This window comes from Rattus norvegicus, chromosome 8 (genome assembly GCF_036323735.1).
Source record: "Rattus norvegicus strain BN/NHsdMcwi chromosome 8, GRCr8, whole genome shotgun sequence".
NCBI classification, from domain to species: domain Eukaryota; kingdom Metazoa; phylum Chordata; class Mammalia; order Rodentia; family Muridae; genus Rattus; species Rattus norvegicus.
The window spans coordinates 120,085,859-120,101,804 of record NC_086026.1 but is presented as its reverse complement, the minus strand read 5'-3'; the positions used below and the strand labels follow the sequence as shown (position 1 = coordinate 120,101,804).

General features: G+C 45.6%; 1 protein-coding gene across 8 annotated transcripts in view; it reads left to right on the top strand.

The window, feature by feature from the left end:
• Positions 1-15,946, top strand: part of Mlh1 (mutL homolog 1) — a 37,239-nt gene that overhangs the window by 10,305 nt on the left and 10,988 nt on the right. For 5 of the 8 annotated variants that reach the window (XR_010054034.1, XR_005487929.2, NM_031053.2 and 2 more), the window contains 9 exons: positions 1,020-1,092; positions 2,139-2,230; positions 4,332-4,374; positions 4,722-4,810; positions 6,480-6,592; positions 9,396-9,489; positions 11,218-11,371; positions 14,063-14,439; positions 14,871-15,019. Coding sequence is in view for 3 of the 8 variants with exons in the window: in NM_031053.2 (NP_112315.2) it covers positions 1,020-1,092; positions 2,139-2,230; positions 4,332-4,374; positions 4,722-4,810; positions 6,480-6,592; positions 9,396-9,489; positions 11,218-11,371; positions 14,063-14,439; positions 14,871-15,019 (1,184 nt within the window). In the remaining 5 variants the exon portion in view is untranslated. Of the gene's footprint in view, positions 1-1,019; positions 1,093-2,138; positions 2,231-4,331; positions 4,375-4,721; positions 4,811-6,479; positions 6,593-9,395; positions 9,490-11,217; positions 11,372-14,062; positions 14,440-14,870; positions 15,024-15,946 lie in introns of all 8 variants that reach the window. The other 3 variants (XR_010054035.1, XR_005487930.2, XR_005487931.2) reach the window with 1 other exon arrangement.

Genomic DNA, 15,946 nt, shown 5'->3' with positions numbered 1-15,946 from the left:
GTAGAGCGCTTACCTAGGAAGCACAAGGCCCTGGGTTCGGTCCCCAGCTCCGAAAAAAAGAACCAAAAAAAAAAAAAAAAAAAAAGAAAAGAACAAGTGCTCCCTCCCAGTGCTGGTTAGGCGTTTCTTTTCTTTCTTTCTTTTTTTTTTTTTTTTTTTTTTTTGTTTGGAGCTGAGGACTGAACCCAGGGCCTTGTACTTGCTAGACAAGTGCTCTACCACTGAGCTAAATCCCCAACCCCCTAGGCTTTTCTCTATTACCAGGTCCTTAGCAGGCAAATGGTTGCAGAATTGCAGCAACCTTTACAGCTACCTTACGCAGTGGCAAAGCTGTTGGTTATTAACTCAGAATTTAATAGCTCAGGCAAGATTTGTTATAACAGGGCTTTAAAATAAAATCCAATTAACAATATATAATATGGCTGTGTTATAGTGTATGATATAATTTTCATTTTTAAAGTGTGGAGATACAGACTGAATCCAGTAATGGACACGATTATGAAGGAGATTAGAAAGTTTACTGTTCTACTAGTTCTCTCATGGATGAGTGCATAAAATATATTCCATACTGAAGCTGTAAATTTAATGTGAAGCTTCACAGATTAATTTCTCAATGCCTATTCTAACTGTATAGAAGTTCATTGAGTTGTATAGACTTTGGGCCTGGTTAATATTTGGTGTATGATGTTTTCATCTATTTGCAGGTTTTCTGTTAATAATGAAGTTTGTCATTTTTTTTTTTGGTTCTTTTTTTCGGAGCTGGGGACCGAACCCAGGGCCTTGCGCTTCCTAGGCAAGCGCTCTGCCACTGAGCTAAATCCCCAACCCCAAGTTTGTCATTTTTTAAATGTGACCTATTAATGTTTTATGTTTTATGCGGCTCAGGAACTTGTAAGGCATTTACAGTGTTGGAGTTGCAGACATAGGCCATGATGCCTGCATTGTGATTTTTATTTTTATGTTTTGGATAAGCATTTTGTTAGATACAAATAATATAATCTGTTATGTTTTCTGAGCAGAGCAAGTTACTCAGATGGAAAGCTACAAGCCCCTCCTAAACCATGTGCAGGCAACCAGGGTACCCTGATCACGGTAAGAATGGGGGTGCGGATAGAGCTGCTGAGAGACCCCTGCTGTGCTGAAGCAATCTGAGATGGGCTCTGAGTTTCTGATGTAAAAATCAAATACATTTTCACTCGAAATATAAGTCCCAAGATATTTATGCTTCTAAGTAAGGAAAATGATTGTTGGGTTTATAGCATGGCAGCCTGCCTAGATTCTTGTCTTTTGTAGGGTCTGGGGTGGTAGAAATCGGTGGCAGAGTAGCTGGGATTGAAAAAGTTAGGGTCAACTCCAGAAGACACGTCGGAGTCCCAGTCTTGTATTTCAGCACTGTGTGTGTCTGTGGGCAAGTCACTTAACATCTCAGAACTTCAGTTTTCTCATGTCTCCAATAGAACAAAGAATGCCTAGGCGTCTGCCCCAGAGGGCAATGGGTGGGTCACGTGAGTGTTATTAGTCCAGAGGAAACCCCTCAGGCAGCCTTATCATAGCATCTTGGTGTCTTTCCAGTCAGAGATTCCACCAAGCACTTCACTGTCTTGTTTCATGTCTGGCCCCTTTCCTCCCTGGCCCCCCAACCCCAACTGTAGCACATCGCAAAGGCTTTCCAGAGACCTTCCCAAGTCCCGGCATGATTGGCAGGCAGGAGGCAGAAACAGACCTGCGCTTCACAGTGCTGGCCGCTGCATGAGCCTTAGCTGCATGCCAGGTGTGACTGTAGAGAGTCCAAATGCTCTCCAGAGCTTTATGCTTGTCCTTAGTTGGAGAACATCTGTGTAATATAGTAATTGTTTGCAGCTACAGTCGGGTCTTGCTAAATTGTCTACTGTCTTAAGCAGGACAACAGTTTAAAATGTCCTCATATTTTTAGCAAACAGGCACCCCTCATCCCCTTAGAAGTAAGTCAGTGAATGTGGGGTTGGTGCTGCTTTATTTCTTCCCCTCCTGAGTCAGCCCTTAGGACAGTCTGTTGCTAACGCCATAGCATTCAGTACTTTAATATGCAGCTTTCGGTAGACTGTGTGATACTTTCCATGTACATCATGAGTTTATGAGACAAATGGATCTTTCTTTAGGTGGAAGACCTTTTTTACAACATAATCACAAGGAGGAAAGCTTTAAAAAATCCCAGTGAAGAGTACGGGAAGATTTTGGAAGTTGTTGGCAGGTACCGTCCAGAATGTGGGAGTGGGTCTTGAGCTCTGTTACTAAAGGGAAGTGCCCCCGTGCTTGTAAATTAAGAGTACTTGAAAGCTAGGTTCGACAGCCAGGCTGACCTGGGTTCTGTTCCGGTCCCAGTTTGCTTATCAGTCCTGAGTCTTGACTCATCTTGCCCGGGGCACAGTTGGCCTCTTTTGGTGCCGTCTTGACTGGCAGATGAAGCAAACTAATTTTAGATACCTTAAGCCAAAAAGGAATCGCTGTTGCCCACTGGGTAGGTGAGGTAAGGTAGGACAGGGCACTGGTGATCCTTCTGTTGTTTCCTCTGCCTCTGCTTTGGAGTCCTCTCCTGCAGTGCTGTCACTGGCATTACTGGGATCCATGGTTTTGTACCCACAGCTCCGGGGAGCCTTATTGGCTGGCAGTCTTTCCTTGGTATGCCTTAGGAAGAATGGGATAAAAGAAGTTTGCCAAAGTGACTTGGATGTCTGATCCGTTGAAGCAGAAGGGGATACAAGCAGGCAAAGGCAGAATCGGGTCCAGATGAGCATCATCCATTGCTGCACATGGCTACAGTGGGGCTCGAACTACACGTCATTTTTTTTTTTTTAAAGATTTATTCATTTACTATATATAAGTACACTGTAGCTGTCTTCAGATACACCAGAAGAGGGCATCAGATCTCTTTTCTTTTTTTTTTTTTCTGGAGCTGGGGACCGAACCCAGGACCCTGTGCTTGCTAGGCAAGCGCTCTACCACTGAGCTAAATCTCCACCCCCCGGCATCAGATCTCTTTACAGATGGTTGTGAGCCACCATGTGGTTGCTGGGAATTGAACTCAGGACCTCTGGAAGAGCAGTTGGTGCTTTTAACCACTGAGCCATCTCTCCAACCCCTCGAACTACACGTCTTAATCACAGTAGTGATTCTGTCAGTATTTCTAAATATATCTGTCCATATGGGACATGTATTCAGTCCCCTACACTCTCCGCACTCCCACTAGTAAAATTGTATAAATTAGCATCAAAAATATTCTCAGTGGCTGCTTTGGTTCTGTGTGCGCTAAGGTAGAAAATTGGTGTTAATAAATGCCTGTCACCAGACAGTCGTTCATGGACTTAGTGGATAGAGGGGGGACAAAGCTGCCTCCAAAGGCTGTGGAGACACTGAGAGGCTGGATAGGACCGGCACCAGGAGAAGATGATGGTTGTGTGCTGTCATGGGATTGTGTGCTGTCATGGGATTGTGTGCTGTCATGGGATTGTGTGCTGTCATGGGATTGTGTGCTGTCATGGGATTGTGTGCTGTCATGGGATTGTGTGCAGTGATGGCATTGTGTGCTGTCATGGGATTGTGTGCTGTCATGGGATTGTGTGCTGTCATGGGATTGTGTGCTGTCATGGGATTGTGTGCAGTGATGGCATTGTGTGCTGTCATGGGATTGTGTGCTGTCATGGGATTGTGTGCTGTCATGGGATTGTGTGCTGTCATGGGATTGTGTGCTGTCATGGGATTGTGTGCTGTCATGGGATTGTGTGCTGTCATGGGATTGTGTGCAGTCATGGGATTGTGTGCTGTCATGGGATTGTGTGCTGTCATGGGATTGTGTGCTGTCATGGGATTGTGTGCTGTCATGGGATTGTGTGCTGTCATGGGATTGTGTGCTGTCATGGGATTGTGTGCTGTCATGGGATTGTGTGCAGTGATGGCATTGTGTGCTGTCATGGGATTGTGTGCTGTCATGGGATTGTGTGCTCACAGAGTCAAGTGCAGAGGGTGAATTGAGTGTTAAGGATGTCCTCCTGACAGCCTAGCTCTGTCACCCGGAACGTAACCTGGAGGTGCAGGTTCTTATAGCTGAGATCCTGTCAGTAGCTGTAACACCTGGTGTTTCCTGTGACTTAAGTCACATTGGGAGCTGTAATCTCCAAGAGTCTCTGTTGCTTTGTCTTCTTGTGGGTAATATAGATTATACCAAGGTATTTTGGTTTGCACATGCCCTTACTTTTTTCTCATGAATCTACCAACGTATTTAATTAAAAATAGTTTGCTGAGTTTATTGTGCATTTGGATGCCCTCTGCCTAGCTTTTCCTTTTGTCTTTTCCAGGTACTCAATACACAATTCAGGAATTAGTTTCTCAGTTAAAAAAGTAAGTCATGATTTTTTTTAAAGATATATTCATTTTTGTTTTATGTGTGCAAATTTTTGCCTACATGTATGTCTATGTGCCCACAGAGGCCCGAAGAGTTCATCAGATCACTTGGAACTGGATTTACATGTGGTTGTGAGTGCCACGTGGGTTCTGGGGAACAAACTTGGAACCTGTGCAGGAGGAGCAGCCCGTGTTCTTAGTGGCTGGGCCATGTCTTCAATCCCTAAGTTACGGTTTTTAAAGGACAATTCTGTATTAGGAAAGAAAATTAGGCAATTTTTAAGAAAAACATTCTTACTTCTCGGGGCCATCGGATGTCGTCACAGTGCTCTGTTGTTTTCCAGCAAGGCGAGACAGTCTCTGATGTCAGAACACTACCCAATGCCACGACCGTAGACAACATTCGCTCCATCTTTGGAAATGCTGTTAGTCGGTACGTGGTAATCGCATGTGACAGAATCCTTCCTGTTCCTTCCCTTGATTCATCAACTCAGTTTTTATTTTGAAACTTGTTGAGACAGTAAATGCTGCAAGAGCTGGCGTAGTCAGATAGCAGGCTGGTTCCCGTGCCTCAGGGTAGTTGATGGAGCACTGTTTCTGTAGTCAGTGTTGCCTGGCGCTTTGTCTCCTGGATGCTGTGTCTGTGTTCTCTTTAAAGTTTAGAGTTCTGTTGCCCCTGGATGTTCCTGGGAAGATTTAACTTACTTGTCACTCAAAAGTGATTGTCTTCCTTATTTCAAGTTATGTATCAGGTGCAAGAGATGTGAAAAAGCCAGATGAAATTTTCTGTTCCTCAAGACTGCATTTGCAGGCATTAGCAGCCCATGAGAAGAGTTTGCTTCTCTGGTGAGCTCCCTTGAGCTCCCTTGTTTGTAAAGCCCACCCTTTCCATCCCAGGTGCCTTGCTAGGAATGTCAGCCTTGAACTTCCCACATACCCCAGGTGGTAATATTAAGATTCTTCCTGTGGGGCCAGACTTCCCTTTCCCCAAGGATTCAAAAGCATTGGCAGTTGACCTAATACTGAAATTCTACTTCCAAGGACAAACTGTTCATTCTCTGAGTCAAACCAAGGGAACAAGTAGTTTGTTATCACACTTTTCTAATTAAATGTAAATGGGTTAATTTTAAAAACTGTATTTCTAGAACAGAGGAAGATCTCTGTATTATACAGTGTAACTTTTAAAAGCTTTTGACACAATTTTAAGACTGAACACTAGTTGCTGTTGAATCCCATGGGCTGTAAGAGATTAGATATCGACCCTAGAGAGCATTACCAGAAGCAGGTTTCCATTCTGGCCTCCTGAGACCTTGGAGGAAAAAAGAGCTGTGGGTAGTGCGCATGTGCAAACCTGCAGGCTGCACTCTACCCAGGGACCCGGGCCTTTACTGTAGGAAAAGCAGCCTCTGTCATGCAGCAAAATGTGTGTGTAGTACAGCAGGGATGCAGCAGTGAACAGCTGGAACGAGTCCCCTCTCATAGCACTCCAGTCAGAAGGAAATAGGTAATTATACCAGCCATTAGCAGGCTGTGCTGATGCCTCAGAAGAAAACTAACGGGCATGAAGGGGAGATCTCTGGGGATAGTGAAGAATGTGAAGACTACTAGGACCTAACTGGCTGCCAGTAGGTTATTGTGACATAAATGTGTCTTTTCAGAGAGACCTGCTCTTCTTTACCTGTCCTTGCCAGTAAACACTCTGGGGAATCCATTATGGTGATAGTCAGTATAGTAAGGTTTCAGGTCAGCAGAGGTGAGTTTTGGGGTGTAAAGCTTAGTGTTTAGTTATGATAACACACTTTTTAAACGAAGTAAGGACCAGGTTAGATTCCTCTTCTCAGCAGTTAAAGTAGTGTCCGGTACTCAGCACAAGTTCTTGGAAACACTGAGTAGGTGGCTGGGTAGAGAGTGGTAGACAGTTGGATAGATGGATGGACAGATGTTGAGAATACTCATTGGACCTCAGCTGAATCTAGTCTCAGGTTTTTATGGGGCAAAGTTGGTTTATGGGAAGGAACCCTGATTTTTACTATTGTGATTCTTTTCTGACATGTAAGATTTCTATGCTTTCAGAAGTTTCAAAATGTATTTTTTCTAAACAGAGAACTGATCGAAGTTGGGTGTGAGGATAAAACCCTAGCTTTCAAAATGAATGGCTATATCTCGAATGCAAACTACTCAGTGAAGAAGTGCATTTTCCTACTCTTCATCAACCGTAAGTGAGAAAGAACGAGTGTCTACACGGAGAGCCGTGTGGAACCCAAGAGTTCCTGAGTCCCAGGGTAGATCACACACGGGGAGATTCGTGTCACAGTTGGCCCGACTAGGAAGCCTCTGTAATTTTTATCTGTCGGCGTTGTTGGCCGTCACACTCTGGTTCTTTACTGACCCAGGCCCTCTGCAGGAGCAGCAAGTGCTCTTACCTGGGCGCCATCTCTCCAGCCTCAAAGGAGGGTCACCTTCCACAGGTGTTTTTTTGCTTTCGTTTTTTGGGGGTTTTTAAGGTATAGATATATTTATTTTGTTTCTTAATTTGCATACAAAATAAAAGGTCTCGTGGCATTTTCACACATACTTTTTGTCCCTTCTCAGCGCCCATCCCCTGCCCACGCCCTTCCTACACAGGAGTCCTTCTACTTCATCCCAGTAGTCTGTCCTCTGCTCCGTCTGTCCTCCGTCACGTCAAGTTCCATTTGTTTTTCTGCAAGCTTGGTGATTTTTCTGTGTGACTTAATAACATTGCGTTGTGCTTATGACCCACATTTCTACTGTCCATATTTATGTTATGATAGCTCCTAGGCCAATTCTGTTTCCTTGCTGCTATGAAAAGTGCAGCAGTGTACACGATGTGCAGGGTCTCTGTTGCAGTCCCTTAGCCTCCATGTAACACAGTCATCAGAACTACCGGCTGCCGTCTTTGTCTGCCACTGGAAACTGTCTTCCTTTTTTTTTTTAGCAGTGAGTGGCAATACATGTCTTAAATTACACATCTTTAAACAGAATCTTTTTTATTTATTTCTATTAATGTGTGAGTGCAGTACCCGCAGAGGCCAGAAGAGAGTGTTGGGTCCCCAGAGCTGGAGTTGTGGGTGATTGTGAGCTGCCTGCCTGGTGTGAATTCTGGGATCGAGTCCTGTGTAAGAGCAGGTGCTCGGCTGCTGAGCCGCTCTCTAGCCCTTGAGTTACGTGTGTTTTGATGTCTTTTGGCTTGGTTTGGTTTGGTTTTGGATTTTTGAGATAGTTTATCTATGTAACAGCCCTGGCTGTTCTGGAACTTGTGTTTAGATCAGGCTGGCATCAAACTCCCAGAGATCCACCTGTCTTTGCCTCCGAGTGCTAGGATTAAAGGTGTCCACACCACCTCCTTGTATGTTTTATATCACTTATTTAGAGCCGTCCAGGAGCAGTTAGAAGAGGCCAATCGCTGTTACACAGGTTCTCATAATATCACTTATACCAGCAGGTATCTGTCCTAGTAAACAGTAAGCCTTGTCACGTGTAGAGCTTAGGGATCAACGTTTTCATTGGTTTGTTCTAAGCCTAAAAGTAACAGCACTGGGCTGGAGAGATGGCTCAGTGGTTAAGAGCACCGACTGCTCTTCCAGAGGTCCTGAGTTCAAATCCCAGCAACCACATGGTGGCTCACAACCATCTGTAATGGGATCGGATGCCCTCCTCTGGTGCATCTGAAGACAGCAACAGTGTACTCATATACAAAATAAATAAATAAATCTTTATTAAAAAAAAAAAAAAAGTAACAGCACTGGGGGCCAGTGTAAAACCTCAACAGGAAAGGCACTTGTCAGCAGCCTGGTGACCTGAGTTCTGGTCCCAGGACCACATGCTGGAACTGATTCCTGCAGGTTGTCCTCCACATGTCCCTGTCTCTCCCCCAAATTAATAAGTGTACTTAAGACTTTTTGTAAAAGAATAACTGCTTTTTATCACACATGTTGACTACAGAGCAGACAAACAAAAGTCAACTAAGTATCGTTTGACTGGCGTGTCCATATTTCTGCTGGATCCGTGGACACAGGATGTGTTACTCTGGCCAACTTGTTCATGATGGCAATAGAGGCCAGCTTCCCATTCTGTCCTGTCCATGTTCACCTAGGGACAGCGACAGCGTCCTGTGAAAGTCTGCCTCACGTTCAGAGACCTCAGCAGATTCTCTTCATCTGTCTTATTAGCGACACCAGCAGGCCTGTGTGGTCAGGACAGGAGCACACTGTGGCGTTGTTAAAGGGGCTGTGGCTGTGGGACCACTCAGAACAATAACAATGGTCTCGTGACTCCTGTTAGAAATGCAACACACGGCATAGTCTTGGCTGCCAGTTCCTAGAACAACAGTTCATTGCGCTATTTTAAAAATCTATCTCAGGAGAAAGAATTTTCTGACAATAGATGTTCTTTTGTCTTTAGTCCTAATTCTAGTCTTTCTCTATTCCCTCTAAGCCTGGGTCACTTAAGTCACCTTACATTACATGCATCGAGCTGTTTGTGCTGCCTAAGGTGCTGCGGAGCTTGCTCTGAGCCTTCCTCATTTAGTAAGGGACCCTCTGTGGACAAAGCTAGTGCCTCTCACCTCACCGTGGACCACACACGTCTGTTACAGGGCTAGACACTGGGCCTAATTTATCCACCACTATGGTTTTTCTGCATTTGGCCATGTGTGATCGTTAGCTTTGTCTTTGTGGACTGAAATGTCTGACTGAGAGCTGCTGAGGGCCAATGGCAGCAAAGCTGATATGCACGGGCTGACAGGAGGAAGGCATGAGCAGACGGAATTGGTCGGACACCCTCTCCTCTTTTCTGCTGCTTGGACAAGAGGAAAACCCCAAGCCTGTACTGAGATGCTGGGGAGCGGTGACAGATAAAGGGGGCTCTTGTTCCTGGGCATCTGACAAGGCTGTCACTCCAGGGGTGACTTTATGGCCATGTGTGAGGGTGCAGCTGCGACCTCATCTGAAGCACAAGTGGCTTCTCCACCTTTGCTAACTCCACGTTTGCTCTTTCAGACCGGCTGGTGGAATCGGCTGCCCTGAAGAAAGCCATAGAAGCTGTATATGCAGCATATTTACCCAAAAACACGCACCCATTCCTGTACCTCAGGTAACGTAGCACAGACGCCGCCTCGCTCTGTGAAAGAGACCGCTCTGAAAGGACCCTGTCCTCCCCAGGCAGATGACCCGTTCTCACTCACTCAGACTCTGCTTCCTTCCACTTGGGTCAGGAAACAGCGCCCCGCCTTGCAGGGACTCTTTACACATTTTAAAAGATTCTTTTTCTCTGTTTATCTAACTTAGCGATGCGGGGCGGGTAAGAGAAAGAGGGAAGGAGTGAGAGTATGGAGCACAGAACCTAAGTGTGGAAGTCAGAAGACATATTTCTAGAGTCGGTTTTCGTTCCTCTTTACACGGGTTCTGGTTGGCAGGCCTGTGTAGTGCTCTTGCCGTAGCTTGGCACATGCCAGTGGCTTCCTTAAATACTATAGCAGCCTTGCTTCCTTGTCACACAGAGTTGAAGGCTTGCCTGATTTAGACTGAACCCCACACAGTCAAGGTCTCTTCTTAATGTCTTGAACTGCTTGTCTGAAAAGCCTGTTTAAAAATCAGCAGGAAGAATGACGGATCTCTTTGCAATGAAGCTGCAAGGGACCAGTTCATACTGAAGTCTTTCAGGTCTGAAACCTTAATCTTCTGGCAGAAACTGCGTTTGAAAGTTAATTCTCAGCTGAGCCTTCTGGAACACTCCTATGAACCCAGTGTTTTGGAGAATTTTAAGTTTCTAGGCCAGTGTAACAAGACCTTGTCTTTAAAAAAGAAAGTTTTCTTTGTTTTGATCTCACCAAAATGAGAGAAAGAGTAAAATCATGTTTTAAAATGGTTTTTAGATGAGCTCAGACATATGGCCATGAAAGAAAATAGTTTTTAGATTCAGTGTATAACAGTTGGACTCACCATGAGTTTCCTTCCTGGGTAACAAATCTGTCGTGTCATCAGCTTGTTCTGCACCAGGATCCAAACAGGAGACAAATCATGCAACAGAACAAGGATCGTGTAGTGAAGAAGTTAGCACTGAAATCAAGTACCAGTGGGTTAAATAGTGAAGGACCAACGAGGGAACAACATGCAGAGGGCTGAGATGTTAACAGAGCCTCTTGCCGTTCCGATCACCCATATGTTGCTGAGCTAAGGCCCTGATGAAAGACTGTGCCTGTGGCAGTCAGTCCTGTCTCTATGCTGAGGAGCTGCTGGGGGGTGCACCGCCCATACAGAAGCAGAACCTGCGGCTGGGCTGTGTGAAGGCCCCTCCTCCTGTTGTCCCTGTAGTGCCCTCTGCTGACAGAGCTTCACATTGCAAAGCTCCATGTTGGCAAGCCCCGAAAGATGGACCAGGAGCAGGGTAAGAGCTTTGAGCTGACTAGGAAGTTCTTCTGCGTCTTCTGAAAAGTGAGGGAAGGGGACAATTTGATAATTACCCTGTCTTTAAACATTCAGAGAAGTTGGCTACTTGCCTGAGGTCACATAATCCAGCAGTTCTGCTGACAGCCGACGTGTGGTAACTACCACACACACTCAAGACACCTTGCATGGACTTAATTCCCACTGTAACTCTGCAGTTAGGAGAGTCACTTTATACATGACGCCATGACCAAGGATGGTGATGCAAGTCCCCGAAAGCCACACAGCTCCTGAGTACCAGGATAGCGTGCAATCTCTGACTTGATCTTGAGGTTTGAGGCTCTGGGGATTTGGCCTTGCCGTGTGTCTAGTTGTCACGTGACACCACGTGTAGATGTTTTTCCATCTCTTGTGGTCTTTCTCTCTTTCCTACTAGTTTGGAAATCAGTCCTCAGAACGTGGATGTCAATGTGCACCCCACCAAGCATGAAGTTCACTTTCTCCATGAGGAGAGTATTCTGGAGCGTGTGCAGCAGCACATCGAGAGCAAGCTATTGGGCTCCAATTCATCCAGGATGTATTTTACCCAGGTGAGGGGGGACCTCTACCTCCACAGTCTTTCTGGGCCTTTGCTGCTTTGAAATATGTTCCACATCATGAAAACTCAGATTTGTTATAACCCTGAATTGTCTATATTTCTTTGATAGTTTTCTTACAGTAACGTTTTTCTCTGGGATTTATGTATTTGAGTGTGTCTCTGTGTGTGTCCCATGCACATGGGCACAGGTCATGCATCCATGCACTTGAATGCAGAGGCCAGAGCAGGGTACTGAATTTGTTCTGTCTTCTTACCGCCGTGAGACTGACTTTTACTGAACTGATGCTCTCTGAGTGAGGCTGACTAGCAAGTGACTCTCAAGATCTGCCTGTTTCTACCCCTAGGAATTAGGCAGTAGATGCTGTAGCCAGGCCAGGCCTTCCCTGAGTGCTGGGCATTTGAACCACGTCCTCACGCTTGCACAGCACAGTTTACTCTTACACTGAGCCAGCCCCTCCTCTGGATTTGGACTGTCTTCCAAGAAAGGGGTTCTGTTTTTGACTAGAGCTGATACTTTGTTTTAATTTTTAAAATTAAGTGGTATATTTGCTCAGCTTTAATAATGGCAGCGTGTTGCCCTACTGGTTTTAAAGACATTTTAGACATTGATTTCTTTCTTAGTACTTCATTATACATCTAAAAGGTTTCTTATATAACTGTAATATAAGCATGACAAAATAAAATTAATAGCAATAACATCATTTACCATCTAATCTTACTCAAATGTCTTAATTATGCTGAGAGTCTGTTTAACAGTAGGTGTGTTCAGATCTGTATCCAGAGAAGTTCAGGTCACAATATTTGGTTATTACATTTTTTTTTAATCTCTTAAATTGGCTCTGTATTTTGTTTTTTGTTTTTTTTTTTAAGATTTATTTTATTTATATGAGTACACTGTAGCTGTCTTCAGACACACCAGAAGAGGGCATCAGATCCCATTACAGATGGTTGTGAGCCACCATGTGGTTGCTGGGAATTGAACTCAGGACCTCAGGAAGAGCAGTCAGTGCTCTTAACCGCTGAGCCATCTCTCCAGCCCTCTCTCTCTCTCTCTCTCTCTCTCTCTCTCTCTCTCTCTGTATTTTTATTTGGGGGAAACAGGGTTTCATATTAGCATATAGCTGAGGAACCTTAAGCCTCTGCCTCTGAAGAACTGGGATTCGAGGTGTGTACCACCAGGCCTCCCTTCTTGAAATCTCTTAAGTCCCTTTGAATAAAGTAAAGCCACCTCCTTTCAATTGTTTTTGTGTACATGTGCATTGCGGGGAGGTGCACACATGCTGTGGCTAGCTGGGTGGGATCCTTCCCTGGAGTTACCATTCTGACCATGCCTGGACCTAAATTTGCTGTCCTAGGCTGACCTTGAACTCAGGGATCTGTCTGCATTTGTATCTGCATGTCTTTATCTGACCCGGGTTCCTTCAGAACTGTGAAGCTCCTTATACAATTCATACTGCATCCTTATGTTTTCTTTTCCACAGCTGTCCTGGAGGTCACGCATTACCATTTTGCTGAGTAATTAGACACATTCTCCTCCTTGACTCACACTGTCTCTGATTATCATGGAGTCTTTAGTATTACCTGGGAGGACATTCCTTGGAGGAATAGGCAAACATTTTCATTATTATACAAACAAGCCTTATGGCCCACAGCAGCCATCAACACTAGTGGAGGAGGCCTACACCCTTGCTGGCTCTGTTCCAGGGGCAGGAATCCACATCATGCTGTCCCTTGCACGTGGCCAAGCCGGACTCAGCATCTGTGGAACAGGCCTAGGGATGGTTCTGGGGAGGCAAGGGCTATACTTGTGGATATTTGTTTCCACATTTCCTTGTCCAGTTGAGTTCCTTTTAGCTGTTCCTTCTGCTTTTTGGACCTAGTTCCATTAGACTTCGAGATGTCTTGTATCTAGCAATACAAGATGTTGTGCTTCTTTCCCAGCCCCTGCTGGGATGGTTATTTCTCGAAGGTCCTCTAGACCTTGGTATTCTAATCCAGACTCTGATACGTGGGATTTCCCTGTTTCTGCGTAGTCACTGACTTTTACATCAGTGGACAGAATGAATGAAGTAAGTATAGAAAAGTAGAATTCAGGGGCTGGGGATTTAGCTCAGTGGTAGAGCGCTTGCCTAGGAAGCGCAAGGCCCTGGGTTCGGTCCCCAGCTCCGAAAAAAAGAACCAAAAAAAAAAAAGAGAGAGAAAAAAAAGAAAGAAAAGTAGAATTCTGAGGATCTAGCTCAGTAGAGCGCAGAGCGCTCTTGAGAGTCCTGGGGTCAGTCCCTCAGCAAATTTAAAAGGCAGCGAATGATAGGTGCCAGGCCTGGGATGAGAGGGAATGGGAAGTTGGGTGTAAGTTTGAGGGTTCATAGCTACGTGACTGTCCTTACTGCCCTGGAATTCTAGCTTAAAGTTTTCTGCTGTGTGTGTTTTACCATAAAAAGTAACATAGAGTCTCTTCATGGTAGGAAAGTAGTCAAGATATAAGAACTTTCACATTTTATTTTAACCTAACTTTAGGATAATAAGAACTTTCCTTAATTCTTGAATCTTATGCTTAGGAATGTCCCACCGTACTGTAACCCCATCTGCCTCTGACATCTTTGTCCACTACTATTCTTTTTGGGGGTCTGGACATTTATGTGCTGAAGACTAGTCCTTTTTACTGTCTTCTCTTTCGAAACAGACCTTGCTTCCAGGACTTGCTGGGCCCTCTGGGGAAGCCGTTAAATCCACGACAGGCATAGCTTCCTCATCTACTAGTGGAAGTGGCGACAAGGTTCACGCTTACCAGATGGTCCGTACAGACTCTCGGGACCAGAAGCTCGATGCCTTTATGCAGCCTGTAAGCAGGCGTCTGCCCAGCCAGCCCCAGGACCCTGTCCCTGGGAACAGGACAGAGGGCTCTCCTGAAAAAGCCATGCAGAAGGATCAGGAGATGTCTGAGCTCCCGGCCGCCATGGAAGCAGCTGCTGACAGTGCGAGTTTGGAGAGAGAATCAGTGATTGGGGCTTCGGAAGTGGCACCCCCAGCGGCACCCCCTTCCAGTCCAGGCAGCTCCAGGTGTGGCTTCCTTTTAGTGTCACTAAACCCCTTCCAGCGGGTTCTCCACAAATCCGTTGCTCCTTTTCCTGCTAGACTGGGGCAGTGTGGTGTGGCCTGTCTGCTGTCTGCATGACCGTGACTCCCGTGGTTGCCAGCAAGCGTCCTTAAGTGTCCGTGGATGGGTAGGTGGGCAGACAGACAGATGGATGGACCGTGGAATGACTCATGAATTAATGAGGCTTGACAAGGTCAGTTTACTTGAGATCTGAGGGTTGTCAGAGAAATAACGTGACACAGGACAGCGGCTGGTTTGCCGTGGTGCAGCTGTGGAGGGGCAGCCACTGGCACAGAGAAGCTGCTCCTTTCTCCAGAGTACAACACTTACATTTGGCTGAGTTAAAAAATAAAATGGAAGAATAATGACCTGTCAGTTCTTCTCTTCATTGCAGAAAGAGACATCGGGAGGACTCCGATGAGGAAATGATGGAAAATGATTCCCGGAAGGAAATGACAGCTGCTTGCTACCCCCGGAGGAGGATCATTAACCTCACCAGTGTTTTGAGTCTCCAGGAAGAAATTAACGACCGGGGTCATGAGAGTACGTAAGTGCCGGGCCCTTTGTGGAAAGGGCCCTTGAGGGCTTTGGAAATACAGAACCCACTTAGGTTGTCAGGTGGGCGCGGCCATATGGGGCAGGGGCCAGCTATTTTCCCTTACACAGAAGACAGTTCTCTGGAGGAAGAGAAGGGGGAAATAATCTCTTGGCTTTAAGCAGAATTAACTGGTATTTCTATTAATGAAAGGGGTTGACTACAATGGTCATTGCAGAAATGTCTGCTTTGTTTCAGTTATTGCTAAAAGCAGCATCATGAATGAGCAACAAAGTCCTTATTGGACCAGATAGGGGTTCGCTTAGCTGGGACTTGACAGGCCCTGGACTCCATTTCCACTGTGTGACCTCGCACCGTGATTCAGCTGTTCTGAGCCAGAAAGTGGTACTGATTTATCCCAGATCACCAGACTGATTAGAAGTAACTAATGAGACACTTGTTTTAAAAATGGGGTATTTTCTATATCCTGAAGGCTGATGAGTCCCTGTCATCCTCAGAAGTAGCTTTTGAGAGTAGTTGGGTGCCAAACTTCATCCTGGTCCCTGTTGTTAGAAACCTAGCTGAATGGCTTAAGGAGGATGGGTCAGGGGTTTAAATAGGTGCATAAGGAGGCTGGTCCTCACTACCCAGCTGCTCACACCTTACGAGGTACTGATGTTCCCAATGTGGGGTAGCGAGCAGGCTCCAGATGGCAGGTCTGCTTGAGGCTGTCATCTGCCGTGACCTTTCTGTTTTCATCTGTCAGGAATAAGCCGGAAAGGCTGCAGCATGGCTCCAGGGGGACAAGCACTCACCAAGGCTGGACAACCTGAGGCTGATCCTTGGGACCCACATAGTAGAAAGAAAACTAACTCCTAAAAGTTGTCCTCTAATTTCCATATGTGTCCTGTGGCACATGCGTCTCTCTCTCACAC